We start from the raw sequence: 27,289 nt of genomic DNA on the forward strand, positions 1-27,289 counted from the left end.
AAAAGTTAGCCAGGCATAGTGGCAGGTGCTTGTAGTCCCAGCTACTTGGGAGGCTTAGGCAGGAAAATTGCTAGAACCCAGGTGGTAGAGGCAGAGGTTGCAATAAGCCGAGATTGCACCACTGCACTCCAGTCTGGGTGACAGAGTGAAACTCCATCACAAGAAAAAAAAAAAAAAAAGAAAAGAAAAGAAAAGGAAAGTGATAGTGATGGAAGTCATGGAGAAGCTGGAGGACCTAGGAATGAAGTCACCCCAGAAGGAAATGAATGCTTACATTCCAGTTAAAGATGCATATTGATGATGATACTTCTGAAACCTACTATAACAAAAGCAGAGATTTTTTTTTTTTAAAGCATAGAACAAAAGAAACAAGAAGAGGATGACAGCAACACGGTTTCAGAAGCTGGAAAGCTGATGGATGACCAGTGCCTAACAGCATGAGAGAAAACAAACACTAAGACATTGCAGAAATACTGGAAGTGACCACGTGTACACTGCTATGCAATCGCCCAAAGGCTAAGGCCTTAGTGACCTTATAGGGGTGGGGGTGAAAGTGCGTTATGAAAACAGGAGGCTGGTTGAAGTCTCTTCAAGAAGCAGTTATTGAGAACCCCTCTCCCCTTGGCCAAGGGAGTGCCACACTTTCCCCTTCAATTCCAAGGTTTCATGTCGAAAGAGGACAGAGTTAGGGGTGCCTAGACTGGGGGCAATCTGCACAGTTGGGGCACTGGCAGCACACAGAGGATAGGGAGCTTCAGGGAAGGATCCCACAACCCTTCTCTCCCACTCAGCCGTGGAATGCTGGCAGCTGGACTCAGCCCCTCTGAACAGTGGACTGGGGAGCTTTCTCTGGGGAATCTCATTTAACTTTAAAGGGAAGCTGCCTGCTCATTCTCCAGGGGGAGGAACCTATGTTGATAAGCTCCTCCCCAATAAACAGTCCATCCAGCAGCTTTTTAAGTGTACCCCCCAAAACATGAGTAAACAGCCAAGAAAACACTAAACATTTGAGAATTGCCTCTAATATCAAAGACAGGTAGAAAAAAATTAAGATGGATGAAGCTGGGATTATAAAGCATGTAGAGGACATGTGGAAAACTGCCATTAAGATCTCAGAAAAGGATGGTAGTGTACCTATGAACCAGGGCAGGGTGCTATGAGGAAACTTCAGGGAGCATACATGCTCCTGGAAGTTAAAAATGACAGGAGAAATGGAAAACAATAGGAGGGTTAGAAAATCAGAGAAACAGTCTCCAAATTAAAGAAACAAGACTGTGAAGAAAGAAAACAGAAGGGATCAAAGAAATAATGATTTCTGAGAATTAACAGTCATGAGTTTCTAGTTCGAAAGGCATGCTGAGCCCCTATACCATGCAATTTCAGAACACTGGAACAAAGAAGATCCTGCCAACTTCCAGAGAGAAAAAATGGAGGAATGGCATCTGGCTTCTCTGCAGCAGTGGCTTCAGCATTCCCAGGGGAAATCACTTTCATGCTAGAACCCTACCTAGTTCCAATCCCAGCCTAGTTATCAATCAAGTTTTAGGTAAAATAAATACACTTTCAGATGGGCAAGATCCCCCCAGAGATATTTCCTTTGCATTATTTTTTTCAGAAACAATTGGAAGATTTGCTCTGCCCAAAGAGCAAAGCAAAGAGGAATAAGACGCAGGAGCAGGAAATGGGCACCCAATCAGCAGGGTGAAAGGAACTCCTGGGTCGACAGTGAAGAAAGATGCCAAGATGGGCAGTGTAGGAGGCAAGGATCACCAGTCCAGAGGGAAGCAGGCAGAAGGTTTTGGGAGAGATCACCTCAAGAAGATGAACTTGACATACTAGTTGATGTGTGTTGAAAGGAGATTCATCTGACTGGGAAAGGACTTGGAGACACATTATCATTAGTATCAATCACATAAAAAAAGTAAAGCAAACAGAAATTAAGACAAATATTAACTCCAGAGAAAACAAAAGCTGGGCGAGAAAGGAAGAGTAGTCATTCTATCCTTGATGGTTTGAGGGCGAGAAAGGAAGAGTACTCATTCTATCCTTGATACAGATACTGACCTAGCTGCAACTGCAATACGGATGGGGAGACTGCCTGGACGGGAAGTGGCTGGGAAAGTACACATTCTTCGTTTCCACATGAAAGCCCCAACTTCAAAATCAGCAAGGAGCAATATAATAAGCAGAATATTTGTAGATATGGGGAGTACATAACCAAAAGACCGGCTAAAAGAATTGAGGAGGAAATAGGGAGAGGTGGCCTGGAGGGCCGCTGTATTTCACAAAGGCTTTGAGAACCCCTGACTCTAGATCACAGGCATCCCAATGTTGATAAAGGGAAAAACGCATTTAAAACTATAACCAACGCTGGGTGCGGTGGAATATGCCTGTAATCCCAACACTTTGGGAGGCCGAGGCAGGTGGATCACCAGAGGTTGGGAGTTTGAGACCAGCCTAACCAACATGGAGAAACCCCATCTCTACTAAAAATACAAAATTAGCCAAGCATTGTGGCACACGCCTGTAGTCCCAGCTGCTTGGGAGGCTGAGGCAGGAGAATAGCTTGAACTGGGAGGCAGATGTTGCAGTGAGCCGAGATCACGCCACTGCACTTCAGCCTGGGCAACAAGTTTGAAACTCCATCTCAAAAACACACAAAAAAACAAACAAACTAAAAACCACAACAAAATTAGCTGGGTATGGTGGCGCATGCCTGTAATCCTAGCTACTTTGGGAGGCTGAGGCATGAGAATTGCTTGAACTGGGAGGCGGAGGTTGTAGTAAGCTGAGATTGCACCATTGCACTCCATTCTGGGAAAAAAAGTGTGCAACTCCCTCTCAAAAAAACAAAATAAAACAAAACCCAACAACAAAAAATTATAACCAAAACACCTCAGTCATTGAGGAAACCATCTCCTCCAGAGTAACAGCCCTACAGACTTGGGAGGCTCAGCTGCCTTCATGGAGAACCCAACAGAATCACCTACCTTTGATGCATTTCCGGCTTTCAGGGCCCTCACGTGCTCCCCTTGAGTGGTGACGCTGTTGAACAGCTCCAGTGGAGAGGCACAGGCCTCACTGTTGGCCATGTTAGCCATGTCTCAGAATGGCTGGCCAGGGGTCAGAGGCTTTGTTCAGCAGAGGAGTCAAGACTGGGGGGAAAAAGGAGAGAGAGGGAAAAAGAGAGATTAACAAAACACTGCAGCTGTTTTTTCTTTCCTGGATTGAGTCCATTTTTCTGAAGAGGTTGTGAGGTGAGTTACAATAAAGGACATGGATAATACGATAAAAAGAGAAGCAGAAATTTGGGGCCACGAAAAAGAGGAAAAGTGGAAGAACAAATGTCAATGATGAGGACTAAAGGAGTGACTAGGATTTACTGACTTAAGATCTACAAAAGAGAGGGCCTCCTAGTTAAGACTGAGTTTGCATTTGGTGATGTCCCCTGTACCCCACCCAGTGCCCAGAACATGACTCCTGTTTGCTTCAGGGTATAATAAACACCAATGTGTTTTAATAAACCTAAGTTCACTAGTGCTATACACATTTGACAAATTACTAAATTACTATATGCTGTTTTGTTTTGTTTTTTGACATTGGAGCACAATCTCAAAAAGGGTAATCACACCAGGCTGGAGTGCAGTGGTGCAATCTCGGCTCACTGCAACCTCTGCGTCCCGGGTTCAAGAGATTCTTCTGCTCAGCCTCCTGAGCAACTGGGATTATAGGCGCCTGCCACCAAGCCCAGTGAATTTTTGTGTTTTTAGTAGAGGCGGGGTTTCATCATGTTGGCCAGGCTGGTCTTGAACTCCTGATCTCAGGTGATCCGCTTGCCTCAGCCTCCCAAAGTGTTGGGATTACAGGCGTGAGCCACAGCATCCAGCCACGATTTGCTGTTTATCTTAATTGCCTTGGGGATGAATTCTCAGGCCTTTGCAGCCATAACCAATATACTGCTGAGCAAGTATCTTCCATTGCTGGCCAGCTGCTCTCAGACAAAGTGAGCTCTGGGGTGGAAGACAGGGCCTTACCTGTCCCAGGTTCCACACAGGGTAAGGACTGTCTGCAATGTGTCTGTTCCACATACTGCCTTATTTAACTATAAACCTTTGGAGAAGGTGTGTCTGCACCTCCTAGTAGTCATTATTCACCATTACCCTTGCAGAAGGTAGGGACGTGGCAGACAGAGACTGTGCCGCCTTCAACCCCTTCTTGGCTCAATCACTTCCTCTACTTTTTTTTTTTAGAGAAGGGGTTTCACTCTTGTTGCCCAGGCTGGAGTGCAATGGTGCGATCTCAGCTCCCAGGTTCAAGAGATTCTCCTGCCTCAGACTCCCAAGAGCTGGGATTACAGGCAAGCATCACCATGCCCAGCTAATTTTGTATTTTAGTTGAGACAGGGTTTCTCCATGTTGGTCAGGCTGGTCTCGAATCCTGACCTCAGGTGATTCACCCGCCTTGGCCTCTGAAAATGCTCAAATTACAGGTGTGAGTCATTGCACTCAGAATCACTTCTTCTTTCTGACTGTCAGTTTCCTCACCTATACAATGGCACCACAAGGAACTTCTTCATCTATCCCAGGCTCTTAGGAGAACAAAATGAGAAGAAAAGGCATGGTAGCACTTTGTAAACCGTAAAGCAAGATGTAACTACATTACAAGTACTGTTATTAATGTTCTTTTGTTTCTTAGGGTTCCAAAGATTGGCTGAACTCCAGCTTCTTTTAACTTGCTGTAAAACCTTGGAGGAGGACAATGAGAAGGCTAGTGTCTGAGCTGCTAACTTTGAACACCTCTGTACCTGTTATTGTTCTAAGCACCTTATATGTGTCAATTCACTTAAGCCTTACGGTAGTCCTATGAAATAGATTTGTTATCTCCATTTTATAGATGAGGCACAGAGGGGTTAAAAAAAAACTTGCCCAAGGCTTGGCATGGTGGCTCATACCTGTAATCCTGGCATTTGGGGCAATACAGTGACTCTACAAAAAAACGAAAAAAAAAAAAAAAAAAAAATTAGCTGGGCATAGTGGTGTGCCTGTAATCCCAGCTACTTGGGAGGCTGAAGCAGGAGGATCACTTGAGCCCAGGAGTTTGAGGCTTCAGTGAGCTATGTTTGTGCTACTGTACTCCAGCCTGGGTGACAGAGTAAGACCCTGTCTCTAAAAAAAAAAAAATGTTAGATATAGTGAACCCCAAGTTTCTCTTCAAAAGAATCAGTATGTCAGTATGGTCAGCTTTCTTATTATTTAATTCTCTATTTTAAAGTTTAACTTTCTTGTAGTTTCAGTAAACAACCTTTTCTACCAGTTCTAATCAGTAGTTCACATCTGTCTCCCTCCCCCTGGCCCCCCCCCGCCCCCCCCATCCCCTGCCCTGACCCATCCTGGTAACCTGCTTTGACCCCTGCTTATCTGCTCTGACCTGCCCATAACCGTCCTTCCAGCCAAACCTGCTCCCTTTAAAATAGCCAACTGGAATTAGACTAGACTGTGCAGCCTAACCCAGCCAATAGGGGAACGACACAGCAGTAGGGGCAACCTTCGTCGGGGCATAAGTACCCCTTCCCCTCCCTGTAACAGGTGTGTGCTTACCATTGCTCCGTCTGTGACCGGCACCCTTCTACAGAAGTAAACGGCCTTGCTGAGAGGAATTATCTTCAAGTGCTATTTCTTTTGTGGCATCAAAATTTTACTTATAACAAAAAAATAAAATAAAATAAAAGCTTGCCCATGTTAACATCACAAATAAATGGGAGACATGGGCTATAAACTCTAGTAGTTTGACTCTAGAGCCTACGCTCTCAACCATTATCCTACCAATGACTTAACTCTGTGAATTAAACATATACATTTGTGGTGTCAATTATTTTAATATATTTATTTGTTAAATATTTGTTTAAAATGTATGTAAACTGGTCAGGTATGGTGGCTCATGCCTGTAATCCCAGTACTTTGGGAGGAAGAGGCGGGTGGATCACCTGAGGTCAGGAGTTCGAGACCAGCCTGGCCAATGTGGTGAAACCCTGTCTCTACTAAAAATACAAAAAAATTAGCTGGATATGGTGGTGCACACCTGTAGTCTCAGCTACTCGGCGGGGGTGGGGGGACTGAAGTGGGAGAATCACTTGAACCCGGGAGGCAGAGGTTGCAGTGAGTGGAGGCTGTGCCACCGCACTCCAACCTGGGCAACAGAGAGAGATGTTGTCGCAAAACAAACAAAAAAAATCCTCAAAATATGTAAATCATGGGCTGTAAGCAGTGGCTCCCATCTGCAATCACAGTGCTTTGGAAGGCCGAGGCGACTGCTTGAGCTTAGGAGTTGGAGAGCAGCCTGGGCAACACAGATCGTGAGACCCAGTCTCTGAAAAATTTTTATAAAATTAAAAAAAAAAAAGAATTGAAAAAAAGTATGTAAATCAAAATTTATTTAAGGCAATGAAAGTGTAATACTGAAACCAGAATGGGATAGCATGAGAACCACCTCAATCCCCAGAAAGGGAGGTTTGGAGTGGTTATAACTGACCCATAACAAAGAATCCAGTTAAGGGAGGAATGCAGAAATACCCTCTCCTAGTGCTAGAGAGAACCTTCAGACTCTCCCATTCCCTCCCCAGCAACAAGCGGAGCAAATCAGTCATCATCGCTTTCTCTCTAAGGTCTTTGCCCATATCAAATAACAAAACTCATGAAAATTACTTCTAGCCACAAATCATCAAACATCATGTCCAGATTCTTATCCTGAATTCTCCCAACTCTCAAAGCTGGGTGTTATTCTATGTGCCCTGCAATAGCAGATGAGAGGCTGATGGCTCAGGGAAGTCAGAACAAGTCTTCTGAAGTTCCACTGCCAGGGAGTAGCTAAGCCAGAATCTGATTCCCAAGCCCCCTTGCTCATGTGCTCTTTCAGAATCCCTGCGGCCTGCCTGCCTGAAATGTTTCACACCCTTCTCTGCCTGAACTCTGCTGATTCTCTTTCCAATTTGAACCTCAGCTCTTCACAGCCTCTCCTGACACCTGTGCTTCTGGGACCAAGTTGTTTGCTCCGTCCTCTGTGATCCCCAAACACTCTTTTAGTGACTTTATGAAAGCACTTACACTGCAGTTTAGTTATTCATGTCTTTCCCAGCAGAGTGAAGGCAAGCACTGGGTTTATCCTTCCATGTACTTCTAGTACCCAGCACACAGCTTATCAACAAACATTTATCTAATGAACAAATCTCCTTAGTCATCTAGTTCAAGATTTTCCTCTAAGGTTTATCCTCTTATGTCTTTACTTGTTCCAGTTGAAGGTTGATTCCCCCAGTTGGACTTTAGATGGCTTCTTGTTTAACGTCCTGGTACTGAGTTGAGCCTTCTGAGATCTGTGGAGAGCCAGGTTGGTTTCCTGGCGTTTTCTCCATGTCTTGCATCTCTACTCTGGTTTCTTCGCCCCCTGCTAACATCTGCCCACCATCCTGGTCGCTATTTTTGGAATTCCTTTTGGTTTACCCTGTCCTTCCAAAAAATGTGGTGCCCTGCACAGAAGGCAACAAGGCAGTAGTAAGGTTTTGAAATCAATCAAGTATAGATAAAAATTATCCTTAAAAATTCCTGGGGAAAGTGCCAAGAAGAATGCCTGGGACAGCTAATTTCCCACTGCAATAGATTAGATAACTGTTTCTTTGCTAGCGGATCAGTGAGAGAAACTAGACTTGCATTTAGGGTCCATGTTGTGGGAAAAACATGTATCTATAAATATCAGAACTCCATTTAAGAAGCACCTGGGAATGAAATTAGACTGAGGAAATAACAGATGAGGTTTCCCTGCTCTCATGATCACAAGGCATATAGGATCACAAGGAATCATCCACACTGTTGAAATCTTGTGTGTGGACTAGACACGATGGCTCATGCCTGTAATACCAGCACTTTGGGAGGCTGAGGTGGGCAGATTATGAGGTCAGGAGGTCGAGACCAGCCTGGCCTACATTGTGAATCCCCATCTCTACCAAAAAAATACAAAAAATTAGCTGAGCATGGTGGCACACACCTGTCGTCCCAGCTCCTTGGGAGGCTGAGGCAGAAGAATTGCTTGAACCCGGGAGGTGGAGACTCTGTCCAAAAAAAAAAAAAAAAGAAAAAAAGAAAAAAAGAAAAAAAAGAAATCGTGTGTGTGTGTGTGTGTGTGTGTGTGTGTGTATGATGCAACTTCTGTGTGGTCAGAGAAAGGAGAACAGAACTATCATGGTCCTCATTTCATGCATTTATCCATTTACCCCATTTATTATGTGAGCATTTCTCTCCCTACCTATCAACATCCTCCTTTATTTCTTTGTTGACTTTCAGAATTGAGTTGAACTTCCCAGGTTTTTCAATTTGGAGTTCATGAATCTCTGAGATTATGTTAACATTTTCAAGTACCTTGGTATGTGTATGGTTTTGAGCAGAGTATCTTGGCTTCATTATCTTTGCAAAGGAGGCTTAGCGGCCCAAAGGTTAAGGACCATTGTGTTCAGTGTTTACCATACAAATTGCAAACAGCACATTGAATCTTTGTTAAGAGAAGTGACTTTACATGTTTAACAAATATTACAAACTGAAACAAAGAAATACAGTTATAACCAGTGAAGTACTCTATTATCTTCCCTAAACAAAAGTACTGGGAGTGTAAGGAGCAAAACTGCCTATTCCACAGGAGATCACAGCGGACCTTCCAGGAGAAAGCTAAAAAAGCTCTTGAAAATTAACTTCCAATTCCCCCTTTTCAAGAACTTGAATCTTGTGCTCATTCTGAAAATTTCCACTGCTCTGGAGGAGCATAACAGGCACTTAAGGAAACAGTATGCTGTTGGGATGAGGAGTGAAAAGAATTATAGAATTGTTTCACAGAACAACACGATAAAGACTTGGGCTGCATCTAAATTATCTCACAAAGATCAGACACACTGATTCCACAGTCTGGGGAAGAGTGGCATAAAGACAGTCAATTCTGGAGCAGCTGGGAAGAAAATGTGGCCCAGGAGCATGTCTGGATCCCTGGAATACCACCAGGAGGTGGAACACCATCCTCTACATCTTGGCCCAGAATGTAGGTGACAATGCCTTTGGACTGGCCAGTTCCCAGAGGACAAGAAAATGACTTATTTAGAGCAAGGAGTTCTTGACATCTTTTGGGTCCCCATTATGTTCCACTTTTTTTTTTTTTAACACTTAAAGAAAGATTGCTTTCCCCCCCAAATAACAGAATGAACATTATCTTAAAAGGCAAAGACATTGCACGAAACCGCTTGGCCAGAATCTCTGTTTCCCATGGGAGAAGTGAATTACCTGAATTTTGGGTCAATAGAAGACGCCTAACACCCTAATACTAGGACACAAGCCTTGACCTTCTAAAACCAAGGTTTTCAGCACTTTGGTAAAAACGCTAACAAACTCTAAGCCTGGCAAAGATAGCAATACATACCCAGATTGTGGAAGGCACTGGAGAGGTGGCCACTGGTCACGCTGGGCAGTTGAGCAGCTGAGAATGCCCTGCTCTTCTGGCTAGAAGTGGTCTTTAATATTCTTCCCCTCTTTCTTTCACTTTCCCTTCTGAGAAAAGAGCCTCCTCTTGCTTTTGTTTACCACTCCCCACCCCGCATGAGCTAAGGGTTTCTTATAAATCACCCAGATTCTCAGAAACACTTGAGCTCTTGACCAACCTTTCTGTTGAGACTGTCCAATCGGGGTGGGTTGGCTGGGGGGGCCAGGTTGAGACCAATGAAACCCTCTTGAGAACCGAGCGATTAGCTGGTCATTGCATCAGCCACCCCTCACCCCATGCCGGCCTCCAAATAACCTCCCCACCCTCTTCCCGTTCCCCACCCTCAGCATCTGTGTGACAGTGTTTGTGTGTAGTCGTGGGAGGTGGAAAGAGAACCTGTAAACTCCCTGCATCTGTTCACCAGGGCGGTGCAGTGTGGTGGAAAGATCAGGAACTCTGGTGTCACAGAAGCCTGGATTTCAATCTCAGCTTGGACTGACTCGAAACCCTGGGCAAGGGTCACATTGCTTTTCTGCTTCCCCTCGGTTTCCTCAACCGTGAAATGGGCATGGAGAAGCCTGCTAACATTACCACCGAGGGGACTAAGGGCAGCACTACGCAAAGCCTCTGGCACATGGCAGGCGCTAAATAAAAATGGGGGCCTCTCTCCTCCGGGAAAGGAAAGAGGTGGAGACGACGGAAGGGCGGGTGCCGGCGGGAAAGGGAGACGGGGTGGGTAGGCGACGTTCAGAGGAAAGGGGCGAGGGGTCGCTGGCAGGCTCCGCGCCCCTTAGAATGCCAGAACGCGGCAGGCGGCAAGCCGGGCTCTGAGGATATTCCCAGGAGGGCCAGGCCGTTGGGTGCCATGCCGGCGTCCCTCCAGCACTCCCTCCCTTGTTCCCGCATTCCGCCCCGGGTTCACGCCCCTCGCTTACCCGGCTTCCAGCCGGGCCGGTCAACGCTCCCGGCTCAGCCAAGGGTTTTCTCCTGGGCGTCCGTGGAAACGCTGTCCGGACGGAACAACTTCCGGCCTGACGGAGCCATCATTGGCTGTTCAAGCGGGGGCGGGGCAGAGATCGCCACTGATTGGCTAGCGGCCCCGGCGCCGCGGCGGAACGCGACTGGACCTTGCAGTGTTGGCCGGTCTGCCTCCGGGAGAACGGAGCGCTTCCGGTGCGTGTGGTGAGCGGCGGGCCCCGGGCTGGAGGGGGCCGGGACTGGGCAGCGCCCGAAGCGCCCCACGCCTTTTAACGCGGTCATCGCCGCTCGCTCTCCTTTCACTTCCTGTTCCTTCAGAAAGCGCTGTGCTTTGGACCCACCTTACCTCTTACTATTGACAACTCGGCTAACTCCCATTCATCCTTCAAAACCCATCTCTGGTCGTACCTTGTTTGTTACCTTCATCGGTCTGGGGTCTCCGGGCGGGGGGCATCTGTGTTTTGTGTTTAATTTCCACCAACACCAGACCCAGCGTAGGGCTTGACAAACATTAGGTAATCAGGAAATGTTTGTTGAATGGAATATCCTATTTCTTTTACTTCCACATATCCCCTCTCCCACCTGTTTGCATTCCAGAGATATTTTTAGACGCTGGGCTTCTAATAGGGAATCCAACACAGAAAGTCCTGTCCTCATGGGGCTGGTAGTGTCTGTCAGAGCCACGCGCTCCTTCCTTCGACTCTTCAGTGCCCCTGCCTTCTCTTCCATCTGGCTGCCTCTGTTCCTTTTAGTTTAATCCCTCACCTCTTCCCAGAGGGAGGACCGGCACCCTGGTGGTGGGAATCTGGTGGCATCACTTTGACAGCAAGGAGTTGGGTGCCATGGTGGGTGGTGCCTAGGCAGAGGAGTTCAGACTGTCCTCGGGACCAGGCTTAGTATTTAGAGAGCAGAAATGCCAAATTATTTGCACTGCACAGTTCCATCAGTTCCTAGTCTTTCATAGTATATTGGTTCCATCTGAGATGAGCTGGCTGGCTTTAGAAGTTTTCTTTAAACTTTGGCTTTGTCTGTGGAAGTTGTTACCTGCCTGGAGTGGGCTGCGAACGGGGCGGCATTACTAGAGGAGGCTCACTACAGACGTTTATGGAATGATGCTGACTTGGCAGAGGCGAATGGAGCCATTTGGGGGAAAGGTGTGGAAGGGGTTGGGTGGTTGATTCCAGGGGACATTGAAACCCATTGTCTAGCAGAAGAGATAGCTAGTAGGCAGGCTGCATGGAATGACTTAGCAAAGGACTTGGAGGGAATCTGTTGATGCCGACCTGACTCCACCTGTCGGGGGATGGAGGAGGAGCTTGGCCTGTTTGATTAAGGTAGGGTGCACTGGGTTTTCTTGAAGCTGGTCTAGTGACTGAGCGTTCTGTGCTGTTCCACCGCGCCCTCTGCTGTCCTTGGATTGTACTTGGTGCTAACAGCACAGAAGTAAAACATTGATCCAGACCAAAGCACTTTTTTTCTGGGAACTAATTGATAACAATTTATTGTGCACGATGGTCTAGAATTTCAGAAAGGATTTTCTTTAACAAGTAGAAATTCACTGCAGTGTGTTGGGAGTGAAACGGGTGGATTTGGATCATGCCTTCAGAATTGCTCCCAGCACTCTTGGGAGGACAGATAGATACCTCAGGACCTTAGCCTTGTGCTGTGGGCCTGTCTCTCCAGCTGACTGCTATGGAGATGGGATATCCGAGGGAAGAATGCTCCAGGCAGAGAGAAAAGAGGGAAGGGCTGGAGTACAAGGGGAAGGATGCAGGGGATAGTGGCAGGCCTTTCCCACCGTGGATCCTGGACAACTTTTGATTTAAATATTTTCGGACCTAACCTCATTCATGATGATGAGCCTATGTTCTTCTCATTTGTTGCTAATAAGCAGTGCAGCACGTTTTCTTTATACATTTATCTTCATGGATTTATACATCTAGCAAACATGCTAGTATTTTTGTAGGATAGAGTTCTGCAGTGAGGCTGCTGGGGTAAAAATGATGTGTTGAAACTTGTAACACATATGACCAAAATGGACCTTCCAAAGGCATTTTTAAAGTATCCCTGGGTCTTTCTCTCTAGGCACTGTCTCTCCAGGCCTTTTTTTTTTTTGAGACAGAGTCTTGTTCTGTTGCCCAGGCTGGCGATCATGGCTCATTGCAACCTCCGCCTCCCAGATTCAAGCAGTTCTCCTGTCTCTGCCTCCCCAGTAGCAGGGACTACAGGTGCCTGACACCATCCTGGCTAATGTTTGTATTTTTAGTAGAGACATGGAGTTTTGCCTATTGGTCAGGCTGGTCTTGAACTCCTGACCTCAAGTGATCCACCAGCCTCAGCCTCCCAGAGGTCTGGGATTATAGGTGTGAGCCACTGCACCCAGCCCTGGTCTTCTATATGTTCTTCAATAAAAGTTTTAGTTTTCTTTCCTTTTTTTTTTGGACATGGAGTCTCCCTCTGTTGCCCAGGCTGGAGTACAGTGGTACAATCTCAGCTCATTGCAACCTCTGCCTCCCGGGTTCAAGAGATTCTCCTGCCTCAGCCTCTCAAGTAGCTAGGATTACAGGCATGTGCCACCAGGACTGGCTAATTTTTGTATTTTTAGTAAAGACAGGATTTCATTATATTGGTCAGGCTGGTCTCAAACTCCTGACCTCAAGTGATCTGCCCACCTCAGCCTCCCAAAATGCTTGGATTACAGGCGTGAGCCACGTGCCCGTCTTTTAGTTTTCTTCATGTAGGTCTTGCTTATTTTTTATAGATTTACCCCCAGCTATCGCATAGTTTTCGTGTCAAAAATTGTATCTTCTAACTAATTATGCCTGATGTGTAGAAAAGCCTTTTGTGTGTGTGTGTGTTCATTTTATTTTATTTTTCAGACAAGAAAACCTTTTATTTTAAACCACAAATAGTCAGCAGGTGGCCACGACTATCCATGTTTCATTAAAGTCACATAAAACCTAGGTACAAAAGTACCACCGATTATTGCTCTAGAAAAACTGCATGAAAATTTCAAATAAGCACAGTAAAAACACCACAGTATGCACAGGACTAAATTTTAAAGCAAGTGCATGGATGCTGAATCAATCTGACATCTTCCAATATTAAACTGGTATTTATTTTACTTGAGGATGATGTAAATTGCCAAAAAGCATGACTATGAGAGGGTGAAATATCCATCCTTATGTATTTTTGTATGCTGACTAGTAGAGTCCTAAAAAATTAGCATTTATGAAATACTTGGTAAAAATGGCTTTTAAAAGTTGTCCCAAGAGATACATAAAATCAACCCCAATTTTTCATGACAATTCATTCTCCCTTGTCATCCACAGATTCAGTTTTCTGTGCCTTCCTTTCCAGCTTCCTGCTTTTCCTCCTTCTTCCCTTTAGCACCTCTGCTAATCTTTGCTCCAGGTTCTTTCTTAGCAGATGTGTTTCTTGGTTTGGGTTCAGGTTTTGGTGGAGCAGGTTTCGCTGACAATCTGGCAGACCATCTTGTGGGCTCCTGTTAGTTACTTTCGATCCATCTTTGCCCTCTGCATTCTTTGGAGACTTTCTCTTTGGCATAATGACTATGTTGGTGAAGCAAAAAGTAAAACAACCAGCTGGAACTGTTGGCACTGCTGCTGGATGTTGCCTCTGCTGTGGCAGCTGCAGACAGACCCTTGCTCTTGTCACCCAGGCTGGAGTGCAGTGGCATGATCTTGGCTCACTGCAGCCTCCACCTCCCAGGTTCAAATGATTCTTCTGTCTTAGGCTCCCAAGTTGCTGTGACTGCAGGTGCCTGCCATTCTGCCCAGCTAATTTTTGTATTTTTAGTAGAGATGGGGTTTCATCATGTTGGCCAGGCTGGTCCTGAACTCCTGACCTCAGTTGATCTGCCCACCTGGGCCTCTCTAAGTGCTGGGATTACAGGGGTGAGCCACCATGCCCAGCCTGTGTTTATTCTTTTCTTTTCTTTTTTTTAAGACAATGGAGTCTTGCTCTGTTGCCAAGGCTGGAGTGCAGTGGCAGGGTCTTGGGTCACCACAGCCTCCGCCACCTGGGTTCAAGCCATTCTCCTGCCTCAGCCTCCTGAGTATTACGGGACATACCACCACACCCAGCTAAGTTTTGTATTTTTAGTAGAGAGGGGGGTGTTTCACCACGTTGGTCAGGCTGGACTTGTACTCCTGACCTCGTGATCCGCCCACCTTGGCCTCCCAAAATACTGGGATTATAGGTGTAAGCCACTGTGCCTGGCCGGTCTGTGTTTATTTTTGTGTGTTGAATTGTTGGATTTCCTAGGTGACGTGTTTTCTTATAACTACACAGCTATTCTTCCATGCACCTTTTCTGACGCTTGACTTTGTTTGCTCTTAGGTGGTTTGGCTTTGAAGCACACCAAGAACTCTGTCTTCAATGGCTTCGTTGGTAGCTTATGATGATTCGGACTCGGAGGCTGAGGCAGAGCCTGCAGGAAGTTTGAATGCCATGGGCCCGGTAAAAGACACTTCTGGTGTGGCCAGACCGCCTGGGCAGGATTTTGCATCTGGTACACTGGATGTGCCCACAAAGCCTGGCTCTTGCAGGGACCCAGGCGGCCGTCGCCTCCCACTGGCTTGGCTTGGGAGAAGCGATCGGGGATCTTGCCCTAGCCAGAGGCTACAGTGGCCCGGGAAGGAGCCTCAAGTCACCTTCCCCACCAAAGAGCCTTCTCGTTCTTCTTTGTGGACGAGCCATGTTCCAGCCAGCCACATGCCCTTGGCAGCTGCACGCTTTAAGCAAGTAAAACTCTTCAGGGACTTTTCCAAGTCATCTTTCCGTGCTCAAAGTGAGTCTGAAACCATAGGTAAAAATGGCAGCTCTTTGCAGAAGAAAAAGTGTGAGGATGGTGTCGTACCCTACACCCCTAAAAGACTAAGACAGCTGCCGGCCTTACGCCCGGAAACAGGCAAGGCTAATGAGGCGGAGCCACAGGGGCGCCCTTCAGGGCGGGCCCCAGCCCCTCTTTGTGTGGCCCCCAGAGTGTCTGAGTTTATTCAGCCGTATTTGAACAGCCATTATAAAGAAACCACGGTTCCCCAGAAAGTGCTTTTCTACCTGAGAGGCCACAGGGGCCCTGTCAACAGTGTTCAGTGGTGTCCAGTGCTTTCTCAGAGCCACATGCTTCTCTCCACTTCCATGGATAAAACTTTCAAGGTAAGACTTGAGCGAAAACTTCCGCTTTTAGATGGTCTTAGGAATACACTGCCGGAGTAAGAGTGAAACGGAGGGAGGTTACAGGCTGAACTTTGGTGTGTGTGTAGATTTCTGTAATTCTCTTCGTTGCATCTGAAAAAGGGTCATTTGTAGTCAGCCCAGGGTCGTGAGTCCCTCCTGCCCCACCCCTTCCCTGATGCTGCTTTGCTCAGGTCGCCAGATGATACTGTTCCTTATCGCTCTCGGAGGCTGTGAGAATGATTAGTAGGAGAAGAAAAGCAGGCCCAGGACCAAGCCCTGGGGACTGGGGACATCCTCTGTGATCCTGTGGAGCACTGAGCCATGCCAGCTCTGTGCCCGGTGCTGTGCGGGTTTCAGGAGCCGTTGGGAGAGGCAGATAGACCCAGCTCCTGGTGTCAGGCTTGCACAATGTGGCAACATTCTGGTTGCACATGTCCTTCTGGGGACTTCTGGTTTTACATGGAAACTCCTTTTTGCATTGTCTTATTTATTTTCCAGGCTGCTGAAGTAATAGTAATGTGTCCCCACCGTGTGCAGGTACAGTGTGGTGGGTCATTGTGCCTGTCGGGGACCTGTCTCCAGCCCTTCTTGCTGTGCACTGTGTCCCTCCTCTCTCTCCTCGCAGCTAGCAAAGCACCTGACATGTAGCGGGTGCCAACTAAATGCCAACTGAACCAAACGCTCTTGGGGAGGAAATACCTTTGAGGGGCTTGGCTTCACATCAGCTTTGCTGCAGAGTAGCAAGCTCGTCGGCCACTGGCCCGGCCGCCTTCTCGTGGAGTCTGGCGTCTCTGTAAAAGGGCAGAATCATACCTGGTCATGTGCTCATGTGAGAAAAATGCTGGAAAAGTGCCTTGCACAGAGCTAGGTACCTCACAGGGGCTCAGTAAATGGTGGTTCCCTTGCCCTTGCTTCCTCAGAGTTCTGAGGCCAACTTTCCTAGATCACTTCATTTGCAGATTACATTTTGAGCTTTTCTCCCTAGAAAGCATTTTCTAAAGTGAAGTATAGAGATGTCTTTGAAATGAGCTGAATTGCTGGGTGTCATTTTGTTGTTGTTGTTTTTGGAGATGGAGTCTCACTCAACTGTTGCCCAGGCTGGAGTGCAGTGGTGCGATCTCTGCTCACTGCAACCTTTGCCTCCTGGATTCAAGAAATTCTCCTGCCTCAGCCTCCTGAGTAGCTGGGATTATAGGTGTGTGCCACCACTCCTGGCTAATTTTTGTATATTTAGTAGAGATGGGATTTCTCCAGGTTGGTCAGGCTGGTCTCGAACTCCTGATCTTGTGATCCGCCTGCCTTGGCCTCCCGAAGTGCTGGGATTACAGGGGTAGCCACTGTGCCCAGCTTGATGGGTGTCATTTTTAAATGACAAATTGTAGTCGTGAAGTGGCTTGTCTGTGCTCTTTTCTGGCAAGACTCATAGAGTCTGGGGGAGAGAAAGTCATATTCTCTCTTCAGCCTGGCGTTCTGGGACTTCACTTAGGTCTTTGGTGCTTTTTCTGCAACACTGGGCACTGTGAAGTATGTTTGGAGGCTTCTGGCATCTCTGGTGTGAGTCACAGCATGCTGGCATTGACCCTGTGGCCCTGGGGCTTCTCCACTCTCTTTCCCAAGTCTGTTTCCCTGCAGGGGCTGGGGAATGGGAAACCCGTCGGAGGGTTGCTGGTGGGCCTGGGCAGTGTCTGGCTGGCCCTGGAGTTTGAGTGGTGGCCCTTGTCCTCCGGGTACTCGCCTTCCTGTTGGGGGCGGGCGGGAACCTTCTTTCCTCCATGCTTCTCTCATGCCCCACCCCCTTGAGGGTCCCCTCCCTTTGCTTTCCTGCCTGTTAGGTACCTGCTTCCCAGCCAATGCCCAGCCTGGAAAGTCATCTTCTCTGAAAAGCTCCCCATTGGGTCCAGTGAATACATGTTTAGTGGGCTCCAGCTTTGTGCAATGTCCTGTTTTAGGGGCTGGAGAAATAGCAGTGATCAAGACACACAAATCCCCCCATTTGGGAATTTGGCAGGTTGGCAGGGTGTCCTCGTGTCCAGCCGCTCACCTCTGGGTGTCCTCATGACTGTCCGCTGTTTGAATGTGCTGCTCCCCCCTGCTGCCTGTGGGCCCTGGGAGCTGGGCCCGGGGCCTCCTGCCCTTGTCTCTTGTTGCAGGGGTGATTGCAGCCTCACCTCTTGGGGCAGCGCCATGGAGCAGTGGATGGGCTGGAGTTGGAGTGAATGGTGGCATCCAAGGTGCCCAGTCTAGGTGCTGGCATGTGGCAGGGGCTTTGTGGAAGGTAGTCCTGGCTGAGGGATGGTACCCAGAGGGAGGGTGAGGGCAGGCAGGCCGACGGCAGCATAGATTGGAGAAGAGGTTAGTTATAGGCAGAGATGGGTGGCGTGCCCTCCACTCAGGGCACTGCCTCCTGGAGAGATGTGGGGCAGCAGGTGTGTCCTGGTGGATGCCCACCTGCCTGCTTGCCTCCAGAGTCCTCTGTCCTGATGGTGAGGAGCAGATCTGGAGCCCTGTGGGACTGGCTTCCGTCCGGTGTTGTCAAGTGTTCCCTGGGTCCTGCTGGCAGGGAGGCAGCTTGGGTCACTTTTGCCTGGGAAATTGAGACTTCCTAAACAGAGGCATCCCCATGTTAGTTTTTGAGCAGAGAGCACCTGAGTGGAGGCACTGAATTTTGGCCTTGTGGAGCAGACGTGGATGTTGGGATATGTTTCTGCCCCCATAGAGGGGAAACTGTGAGCAGCCAACTAACTGTGACACCTCATGACCAGAAGAGGGCGCAGCTGGCCCAGCTTGGAATAACAGCGAGGGCGGCTCAGACTGAGGGACTGTGGTAGGAATCCCTGTTCCTGGGCTGGGAGTCAGACCTGGGTCGAGGTCTGTGGGGCTGCCCTGGGTGGGGCCAGGGTCTGCTGCCGTGCCCGCCTGTCCCGAGGAGATGGTGTGCGCTGCAGGTGATGACACTGGCACTGGCCCCTTGGACTGCCAGACAGCTTCCAGGAGTTCCCCCGCCACACTGTGCACCCAGGGTGCCTTCCCAGGGCAGAGCACTCTGCTGTCGTGAGGCTGGGCCCGGGCCAGCATGGCTGCTGGGGTCGGCATCTCCTGACCCTCTTTTTACTGTGCTGCCGGGAACATCAGGGCTTTTATAAGCCATAGATACAATGGTGGGCCAGGGCTCTCTCTGTTTTAAGATATTTGACAGTTTTTCACTGATGGGGTTATTTGGCAAAGCGGGTTTGGGCAAATTGACTTTGAGCAACTTTTCAGTGTGAAGAGTGTGTGGCAGGGGCTGGTGGAGCCAGGATGGGAAGACAGATCGGCAACTGGGTGGGAGCCGGGCGGGAGCTGTGGACAGAAGTCCTGGCTGAGGCCTTAGGCTTGCTGGGCCACCAGGTTCGTGTGTGGCCTGGCTGGGCAGCACGTGGTGTTCTTTTCTCTCCTTGGTGTCAGATGTGGGGCAGCATGGCAGATCTTGGGGACCTGGTGACCCGGGAAAGGCAGTGTGTGGGTGTGGGTGGTGGGTCTGGAGTGGGGACAGGGCCTTGGGCGCAGGCAGGAGTCCTGGCTGGCTGCAGCCTAGTCCCTGGAGGAGAGCAGATGGTGGGTGCAGCGGGGAATGAGCTGGAAGAGGTGGGTGTGGCAGTGTACTCCCCAACTCAGTGCTTCCTTCCTAGGGTGCTTTCTCCCTGCCTTTTGGTTAAAATCTGCCAGAGTGCCTTCTGGGCCCCTGCTGGATCAGGAGGGAGGGAAGAGCTTGGGGGCGGGGTGACGAGACCTGCTTGGGCCCTTCCTCTGTGGCCAGCCCCTGGCTGTCTGGTCTCTGGCAAGTAACCTCACTTCTGAGCCTCCATTTGAGTATCTGAAAAGTGGAGACCGTTATCCGTACCTTGCTGGATTTTTGTGAAAAGTAAACGGTATTAGATGTGAATCACCTAGTGCAGGGCCTGGCACGTAGCTGGCACTTAGTGTGTGCTGGAGTTCTTGCTTTTCCCTAGGAACTTCCTCCCATCAACGATACGTGCTCTTGTGTTATTTAACATAAGTAGCCATGGAGCCATATCAGCTTCACCTAGCTAGACTTTAAACTTCCTGAGCCAGACCAATTTCTATATTCTCCAGCACCTGGCACAAAATTGTGTACTTGTTAAGTGATAATAAAGATTAAGACAAATTTTTGGATTTTATCGCAAGCCTTTGTGGAGGGATTGTCTTTTGAGTGCATAAATTCTATTCGCCACTAGGGGGCACAGTAAGACTTAATATAAGCAGCTCATCCAAGCTTCTAGAATGTGGAAGAATATTTGATTCAAGGTAACATTTCCTGAAAAATGATTTCTTTCTGATCAGGAGAAAAACAACACAGTCCAACTGATTAATCTAAAGAACATGGAGTGCCAGTTCCTTCATTGCCTTAAAATGTAGCTTTGGAATTCATACATTTCAATTGGGCACATTACAGTAGAAAGACACTTATTTTAATGTGTTCTAAATGTTCTGTGAGCTGTAAAATATGCTTATATTAGTTTTGAAAAATTTACAGCTAGAGAAATTAAGTAAAATAAAACAATGACTCATAATTCCACAGCGCTGCTCTTTCTTTCCTGATGATCCTTTCCCGCCCTTGCCTGTGAACGTGCGTGGTTTTCTCATAGCTGCAATCCCAGCACGGATACCCTTTCAGACACTCTTTTCATCTCCCAGTGAACTCGCTCGGCTCAACATGTTTCAACACCCACTGCACGTAAAGGTAGAAATTCAGACTTTGATGCTGTTTTTGAAGGAAAACGTGTATGTGGCCTGCTTTAACCAAACCCAGCCAGCCCTGATTGAATGCTCCCGTGTACAGAACCCTCTGCCAGGCACTGAGTGGAAGTCCCAAAAGAATAAGGTGTGTTTCCTTCTTCCAGGGACCTGTAGTACCTGTATGAAAACCTGCAGTTCTAAAACACAGAAGGGTTTAAAAGAAATTGTACCAATTAGTTGTTATTTGCTTTATAGAACAATTTGCTCTAAAATTCTTTCAGTAACAAGCTTCCTTAAAATACTTTAAAAACAACCTTTTGATTTTTGATCATGAGTGTAATATTTTCTTCTGAAAAGCTTTGACGTTGCAGGAAGCTTGAAGTATGAAGGAGAAACAGAAATCATTGATAAGCCCCAACCCCAAGTCAGTGCCTCACTCACATGAGGGGCCTCCCTGGCCTGGGCCTGCATTCCTATCTGTTTACATCACTGGGCCTATTGCATAGTATGTGCAGTTTCGAGTTTTCCTCTGCTGCTCAGGCTTTTGTAATGTTTGTAAGGGGAATTTTTCTACCTTATTAAAAACTTTTCCCCAAAGATATTTTCATAACTGTCTCAAATTTCATACTTTACTTTGTCATTTCCATGTTGTTTCCTATAATTTCCTGCTTTCATTTAAAGAAATAATCTCTATTTCAGTGAATTTGGCTAGACATAAATGTCGGGTTTTCTTGCTGCCTTCATGTAGTTAAGATGGGCCTTGATTTACACCCAGGCATTAGCTAAAGCACTGCTGTGTGGTGAGTGGGACCTGAGGATACTGGCAAGCCTTCAGTGCCATCGTTGTACTCCTCGGCTCCCATGCCAAATCTTCTGCTTGGTAGCTGTGTGACTTTGGGAAAATAACTTAGCCTCTCTGATCCCCTAGTTCTTCACTGGTAAAAGGTGGATATTGACCAACCAACCAACCAATTAAGGTTGTTGCCGTAGAGCTGAAATGAGAAGATTCAACCTAGTGCCTGATCATCTGGTTTGTTTTCATTTCATGAGGAAGCATGTTTCTGACTCCCCGTACCTGTATTGATTAGTTATAAAACAAAGTATAGAAAAGACAGCTCACCTGGAATCCTCCAACTTACTGTAACTCTTGTTTTTGTGAATCTTCTCGTTGTCTGTCTCTATGCACACGTTTTTAAAGCATTTCAATCCCAGTGTTCCTGTGATAAATATGTTCAGAATCTAAAGAGTTTGAGGTTTGTTTGTGCCAAGCCATTCATGCCCTCCCTTTTCATGTACTGAACTCTTGGCAGGTCCATGTTGGAGAGCTGGGTCCCTGTCCCCAAACTGGTCACATTTAAAGCATGGCAGAAGGGAAAGAATCGCATAGCCCTTTGCCTGTTTCCAGGGCAGGTTTGCGGCTGAGCCTCTGGCAGTGCTGAGTGAAGCAACCTTACAGCAGAGGACCCAGGAGAGCAGTGGGGGGCAGGGAAGATGTGCCACCTCCTGCCAGCTGGTGCCAGGGTCAGCTGGCTCGCGGGCACCTCCCCATGCATACCTGGAGGAAAGGACCTTGTTCTGCAGGCTGAAGACCCAGGAGGGGTTTTGCTGTGCTGTCCCTTGGCTCTGTGGCCTCTGACTGGGCATCGGATGAGAGGACGGAGAGGGCTAGCCATTGCTGAGTGCTTACCGTGTGCTAGTCATGTTCTAAACGTTCCATCTCCTGTTCATTATAGGCCTGAGAGGCTACAGCTGTCTTCATTCCCATTTTACAGATGAGGAAGTTGAGGCACAGAGAGGTCAAGGGACTTGTCCGTGGTCACACAGCTAGTAAATGATAGAGGCAAGCAGGGAAGTTGTCTGTCAGACTCAGAGCCTGAGCAGAAAGAGCTACCACCCCCGTGCTGCCCTCCTGCCTCTGAGAATAAGGGATGGAAAAATGTATCCCCTTCACCCAAGTGGTGGTCAAGCTCCATTCCAGCTTGCAAATCTTGTGGTTCTGTTAAGGGACATACGGAAAAGAGATGATTTCTGGGGTGGTTTGGATTTGCATTTTTATGTAATACAGGATCTTGTTGATTTATCATTGTTAGTGAATCTGATTATATCAGGGTATCATAGATGTGCTTTGTAGAAAGTGACGTATTTCACATTCAGAGACAAGGAATTTATGGCTCCAAGTGCCAGAGTGAGGGTTTATTTCAGTTTTGAAAGAATTATTCTTGATGGATTTTACAAAATGAGATTGAGAAATGATTTGATGTGTGGAGTGAGGAGTCGTGGAACGTTACGTAGATGATTGGCAATTTATTCTAAGCACGAGGCAAATCTATCGGAAACGAGAGGCGCAGCTGGGAAGGAGGTTTGGGTTGTGGTAGTGGGCCTTTGGTATTTGGGGAGCGAGTGATTAACAGTGCATCAAGGTAATGAGATGAAGGTGAGGAGAGAATGAATGGGTGATGTGTGTGTGTGAGCATGTGCGAGCAGGCATAGCGATCATCTGGTTTGTTTTCATTTCATAGAGACCTGGAGAAGGGAAGACACTTGCCTGAGGACCCGCAGTAGGTGTTTGGATGCTTCCCAGTCTGGATACTATATTTTCTTCTCTCTTTTTCCACAGTCCAGAGGAAGTTCAGAGTCACCTGAATTACTCCAGGATTGGGAGTGAGGGGCTTTAGGCTGGTTGACAGCAGGGCTGCTGAGCCTCTGGGAAAAGCCGTGAGATTCTGAGCTGGAATCTTCCCTTTGTGGGAAGTGAAGTTTTTTTGACACTCCTCCTCCCCCATGTGAAAGCCGAGACGTTTCTGAGGCCAACAAATGAGACATTTCCCAGTTCCAGTTGCCTTACAATCTTGTGCCTTATAGAAAAAACCTTGGGTTGGAGAGGAATAAGAAAAGGCAAGTGTAGCAGAACCCGAGCTGTGTTTCGTGCTTTTTAATAACCTCATTCCATTTAACTTCAACAGTTTGGTGTACCAAGGGCAGAGCCGTGCGCCCGCCAGATGCTGACAGGAAGAAAACAGCCATGTGAAGGTGCAGGCTCTGTCCTCGGGAAGTAAGCCGCATTCACTCTCATCCCATGTCATTAAGGGAAGAATAGAGCAATTTGGAAAAAATGCTTTTAATGTAATTGAAAAATGCAGATTGCAAAATTGGTGCACTTAGGAGTTGAGATAGTTTATAAAATTATTTCTTGTTGCTTTTAAAACTTGGACACCATAGACTCTTAAAAGTGCCTGTCTAATGCCCAGTGATGGCCTGTGTCTAAATGATTTGTTTTAGATTTAATTTGTCCTATCATAACAGTGGTAAAATTTTGGAAAAAATTGCAAGAAAATGGCAGAAATTAGAAGATCAACCATAGACCCTTCCCTCAAGCATAACGACTGTGAACATTTTGCAAGCAGCATTTCCTTCTAGTCTTTTTTCCCCATATATATCAACTAGTTTTAATCATACCATAGGTACTTTGTTTTTGTAGCCTGCATTTAAAAATCACAGGATGGTTATTTTTCCCTCTTAAGAAAGGGGTTAGGGCCAGGCGCGGTGGCTCAAGCCTGTAATCCCAGCACTTTGGGAGGCTGAGAGGGGTGGATCATGAGGTCAAGAGATTGAGACCATCCCGGTCAACATGGTGAAACCCCGTCTCTACTAAAAATACAAAATATTAGCTGGGTGTGGTGGCGCGTGCCTGTAATCCTGGCTACTCGGGAGGCTGAGGCAGGAGAATTGCCTGAACCCAGGAGGCGGAGGTTGCAGTGAGCCGAGATGGCGCCATTGCACTCCAGCCTGGGTAACAAGAGCGAAACTCCATCTCAAAAAAAAAAAGAAAAAAGAGAGGGGTTAGGTAAGTCATTCCAACCTTCTAAGCTTTTCTCCTAGCTTCTGCTGTTTCTCGTCAGGTGTTTTCTTTTGTCTAGTCTCCCGGATGGACACAGCTGTCATGCAGACCCATCATATATCGTGGGGAGTGGAGCAAGCCATAGGACAGGCACACTGAGGTGCCGTCAGAAGGTACATGTGAGTGAGACCAAGTGTGTCAGCCCAGGATTCCCGGAAGCCTGCCTTCACCTGGCCTCCCCTCTGGCAAGCTTCCTGAAGTTTCCTGAACTTGGCGAGGATAGTGTACCTTGATCTTCCACATGGATTACTGTGACACTGGCTGAAATGCAGGGAGGACCAGAAGGGCTTTAGAAACCTACAACCAAAGCAGCCATATAACTCTGCTTTGCCAGGGCTTGTGGGGCTGTTCTAGGCCTGCCTTTCCTTGCCAGGAGTGAGGTGTTGGGGACCTCAGCCCCCCATGGGACGAGGGCCATACACAGTTGGGTGGCACCCTCGGGGCTGCTAGTGAAGGTTGTTGACTTTGAGGCTCTGATTGCTTGGGCTTCCCAAATGTCCCTGGATTGAGCTTCTGCGTTTCTCCTCTTTTCTCTATTTCTTGGCCTTTCTGTTTTATTTTTTTGGGAAATTTCTTCCACTTTATCTTTCAATCCTTTTTTTTTTTTGAATTTGTATTTCTGCTGTCATAAACTTTTGAATTGAAGCATAATATATATTCAGCGAAGTGTTCTGTTCTGTCATATTTTGCATTCCAAGAGCTGTTTCTTATTTTCTGAATGTTCCCTTTTTTAATATAGCATATTGTTTTTTATTGTATATTTACAAGGTCTTTTCTTAGCTTTTTGGGTTCTTTGAGAGTTTTCCTGTGTTTTCTAAAACATTTGTCTCTTTCTTATCTCCCTTGGTCTTTTTTTTGTTTTGGTGTCTGCGTTCCATGTTAAAGAGATTTCCTGCTGCTCATTCCAATTAGGGTGGGAGGCCCTAAAAAGCTGACCTGACCAAAAGCTCTGTGTGTGTGTGTGTGTGTGTGCACGCACGCACACTTGTGTGGGGTCAGAGGGACATGTCCGCATGGGGCCGGATGCAGGATTACGAGGCGGCCGGCTGGCGCTTATCTTAGGACCCCACTTGGGATTATCGTTATGTATTTCCTCCAGCCTGGTCAGCTTCTCAGAGAGGCGTCTTCTCTGGGTGGGCTTTTGGCCTACTGCCAGCCTTCTGGCATCTGAGCTGGGGAAGAGGGTCAAGGTCTCCGTGTTTAGCGTGCACGTTGCACTCTCCATCCTGTCCTCCAGCTTGGATTTCTCACTCTCCAGCACGTCTGTTCCCACCAGCATGCAGATATGTGCGGCTCTTTTCGGGGCTTCTGCAGTGCTCAGCGTCTGACACACACCATCATTTATGTGTAAAAGTGGCTGTGTCTTCTCATCCTCCACAGTGGCAGAATTATTACCTTTTAAAAATGTCTGCTAATTTAATGGTGTCTTGTTTGAGAACCAAATGAGTTCATTTACGTACAGCTCTTTTAGAATGGGCCTGGCACTTCGTTCCTGCTAAACAAGCATTTGTTATCCTGGTTCTTGTCTATTCATCTCCTGTAGTCTTAGCGTTTCTCTTATCTGGGCAATTTACATACTAACGATATTGACCCTTCATCATATTTCACCCTCTTCCCCTCAGGGTGTTGTGTGACGTTGAGTTTTGGTATCTCATCATTTTTTTTAAACAGAAAACCTGACATTTTTTGTCATCAAGTCTCTGGCCCTTTCCCTTTGTAATTGTCCGTGCCTCTAGAGCATGGCGTGTCCTCTCCCACCCAGAAACCTGATAAATCGTCACCTATATTTGACCTTCATCTAGCAGTGATTAGCTTGAGCCGGTTTCAATTCTCGTCAGTGGGTCCGAGGCAGGCCGTGTGCTAGCATGATGAATGTGTGCGTGGTGCCAGGGATCGATGGGCAGATTAAGGAGCAGCACCTCGGCCCCCGGCAGCCAGCTTCGCTATGCTCCCCCACGCTGACGCTGGCTATGAATGACTTAAAGTGACCTTCTTCCCATCTGGCTTATTCCGCAGGGCATGGGTACGCCACAGCTTCCCAAACCTTTCCTCAAAAAAGAAATGTTGTTTTTGGCCATAAAAGAAATGCAATCTGGAAAGAACAGAAAGGCGTAAAGAAGAAACAAATTGCCCATTTTCTCTCCGCCCAGAGGCGACGACTGCAGACTTTTTGGTATAATTTCATCCAGCCTTAAAAAAAAGATTTGACATAACTGAGCTCCAACCGTACATCTGATTTAACCCCTTCTTTCCCTGCACATACTGCAGTAGCAGTTTTTAATGCTGTAATTGATTGCTGAGGTTTTAGTGTGATCTAAACCCCTGGGGGGCCTCGAGACCCTTTCAGGGGGTCCAAACTATTTTCATAATAATAGCTGGGAGTTATTTGCCTTTCTTCGTTCTCATTCTCTCCTGAGTGTACATGGAGTTTTCCAGAGGCTGTGGGACGTGTGCTGTTGCAGTAGATTAGATACAGACATAGCTCTGAGGACCCAGCTGTCTTGTATTAAGCCAGACATTAACGAGAGCTGCACAAATGTAAACAATGTCTTCTCACTAATTTGTTTTGGTCTTGGAAAAGAGTTATTTTTATAGGAATATGTTATTTCTGTTAACATGTGGTGGGTGTGTTATTGTTACTTTTACATAAATTAATATTTTTAAATGTCCTCAGTTTTCACTTCTAATATGCTAAGAAGTATCCATAGTTATAATCCTCCAAAACTACAGCTCTTTGGGGTCCTCAATCATTTCAGACAGTGTAATTGAGGACCACTGTTTTCTTTACATCTGTAATTACATTTTGGGGGATCTCACTACTGTGTTGGTAAAAACAGCAGCACATCCCAGCTCTGGGATAAGTGAGTAGGTTCTTCCCCAGCCATGTACCTGTCTTCTTCTGCTTGGTTAGATCTCCAGATTGTGTGATGAAAACGTGATTGCAAGGGTCTAAGCCTCTGTCATCCC

The 27,289-nt window shown here is 47.1% G+C and overlaps 2 protein-coding genes and 1 pseudogene across 10 annotated transcripts in view; 1 reads left to right on the forward strand and 2 right to left on the reverse strand.

Moving 5' to 3' along the window:
- The window catches only part of WARS1 (tryptophanyl-tRNA synthetase 1), a 39,307-nt gene extending 28,803 nt beyond the window's left edge, over positions 1 to 10,504 (reverse strand). Inside the window, exons 1-4 of one of the 7 annotated variants that reach the window (XM_009006553.6) lie at positions 10,443 to 10,504; positions 9,448 to 9,575; positions 5,598 to 5,697; positions 2,991 to 3,155 (exon numbers count right to left, since the gene is read on the reverse strand). In XM_009006553.6, the coding sequence (XP_009004801.1) occupies positions 2,991 to 3,101 (111 nt within the window). In that variant the 5' untranslated portion in view covers positions 3,102 to 3,155; positions 5,598 to 5,697; positions 9,448 to 9,575; positions 10,443 to 10,504. Of the gene's footprint in view, positions 1 to 2,990; positions 3,156 to 5,597; positions 5,698 to 9,447 lie in introns of all 7 variants that reach the window. The other 6 variants (XM_078335747.1, XM_017977333.4, XM_009006551.6 and 3 more) reach the window with 6 other exon arrangements.
- Positions 10,505 to 10,619: 115 nt separating this feature from the next.
- Positions 10,620 to 27,289, forward strand: part of WDR25 (WD repeat domain 25) — a 152,593-nt gene continuing 135,923 nt past the window's right edge. Inside the window, exons 1-2 of one of the 3 annotated variants that reach the window (XM_035261490.3) lie at positions 10,620 to 10,680; positions 14,848 to 15,666. In XM_035261490.3, the coding sequence (XP_035117381.1) occupies positions 14,887 to 15,666 (780 nt within the window). In that variant the 5' untranslated portion in view covers positions 10,620 to 10,680; positions 14,848 to 14,886. Of the gene's footprint in view, positions 10,887 to 14,847; positions 15,667 to 27,289 lie in introns of all 3 variants that reach the window. The other 2 variants (XM_035261492.3, XM_035261489.3) reach the window with 2 other exon arrangements.
- LOC108593571 (high mobility group nucleosome-binding domain-containing protein 3 pseudogene) lies at positions 13,695 to 14,052 on the reverse strand (annotated as a pseudogene).

Source organism: Callithrix jacchus, chromosome 8 (genome assembly GCF_049354715.1).
Source record: "Callithrix jacchus isolate 240 chromosome 8, calJac240_pri, whole genome shotgun sequence".
NCBI lineage: Eukaryota > Metazoa > Chordata > Mammalia > Primates > Cebidae > Callithrix > Callithrix jacchus.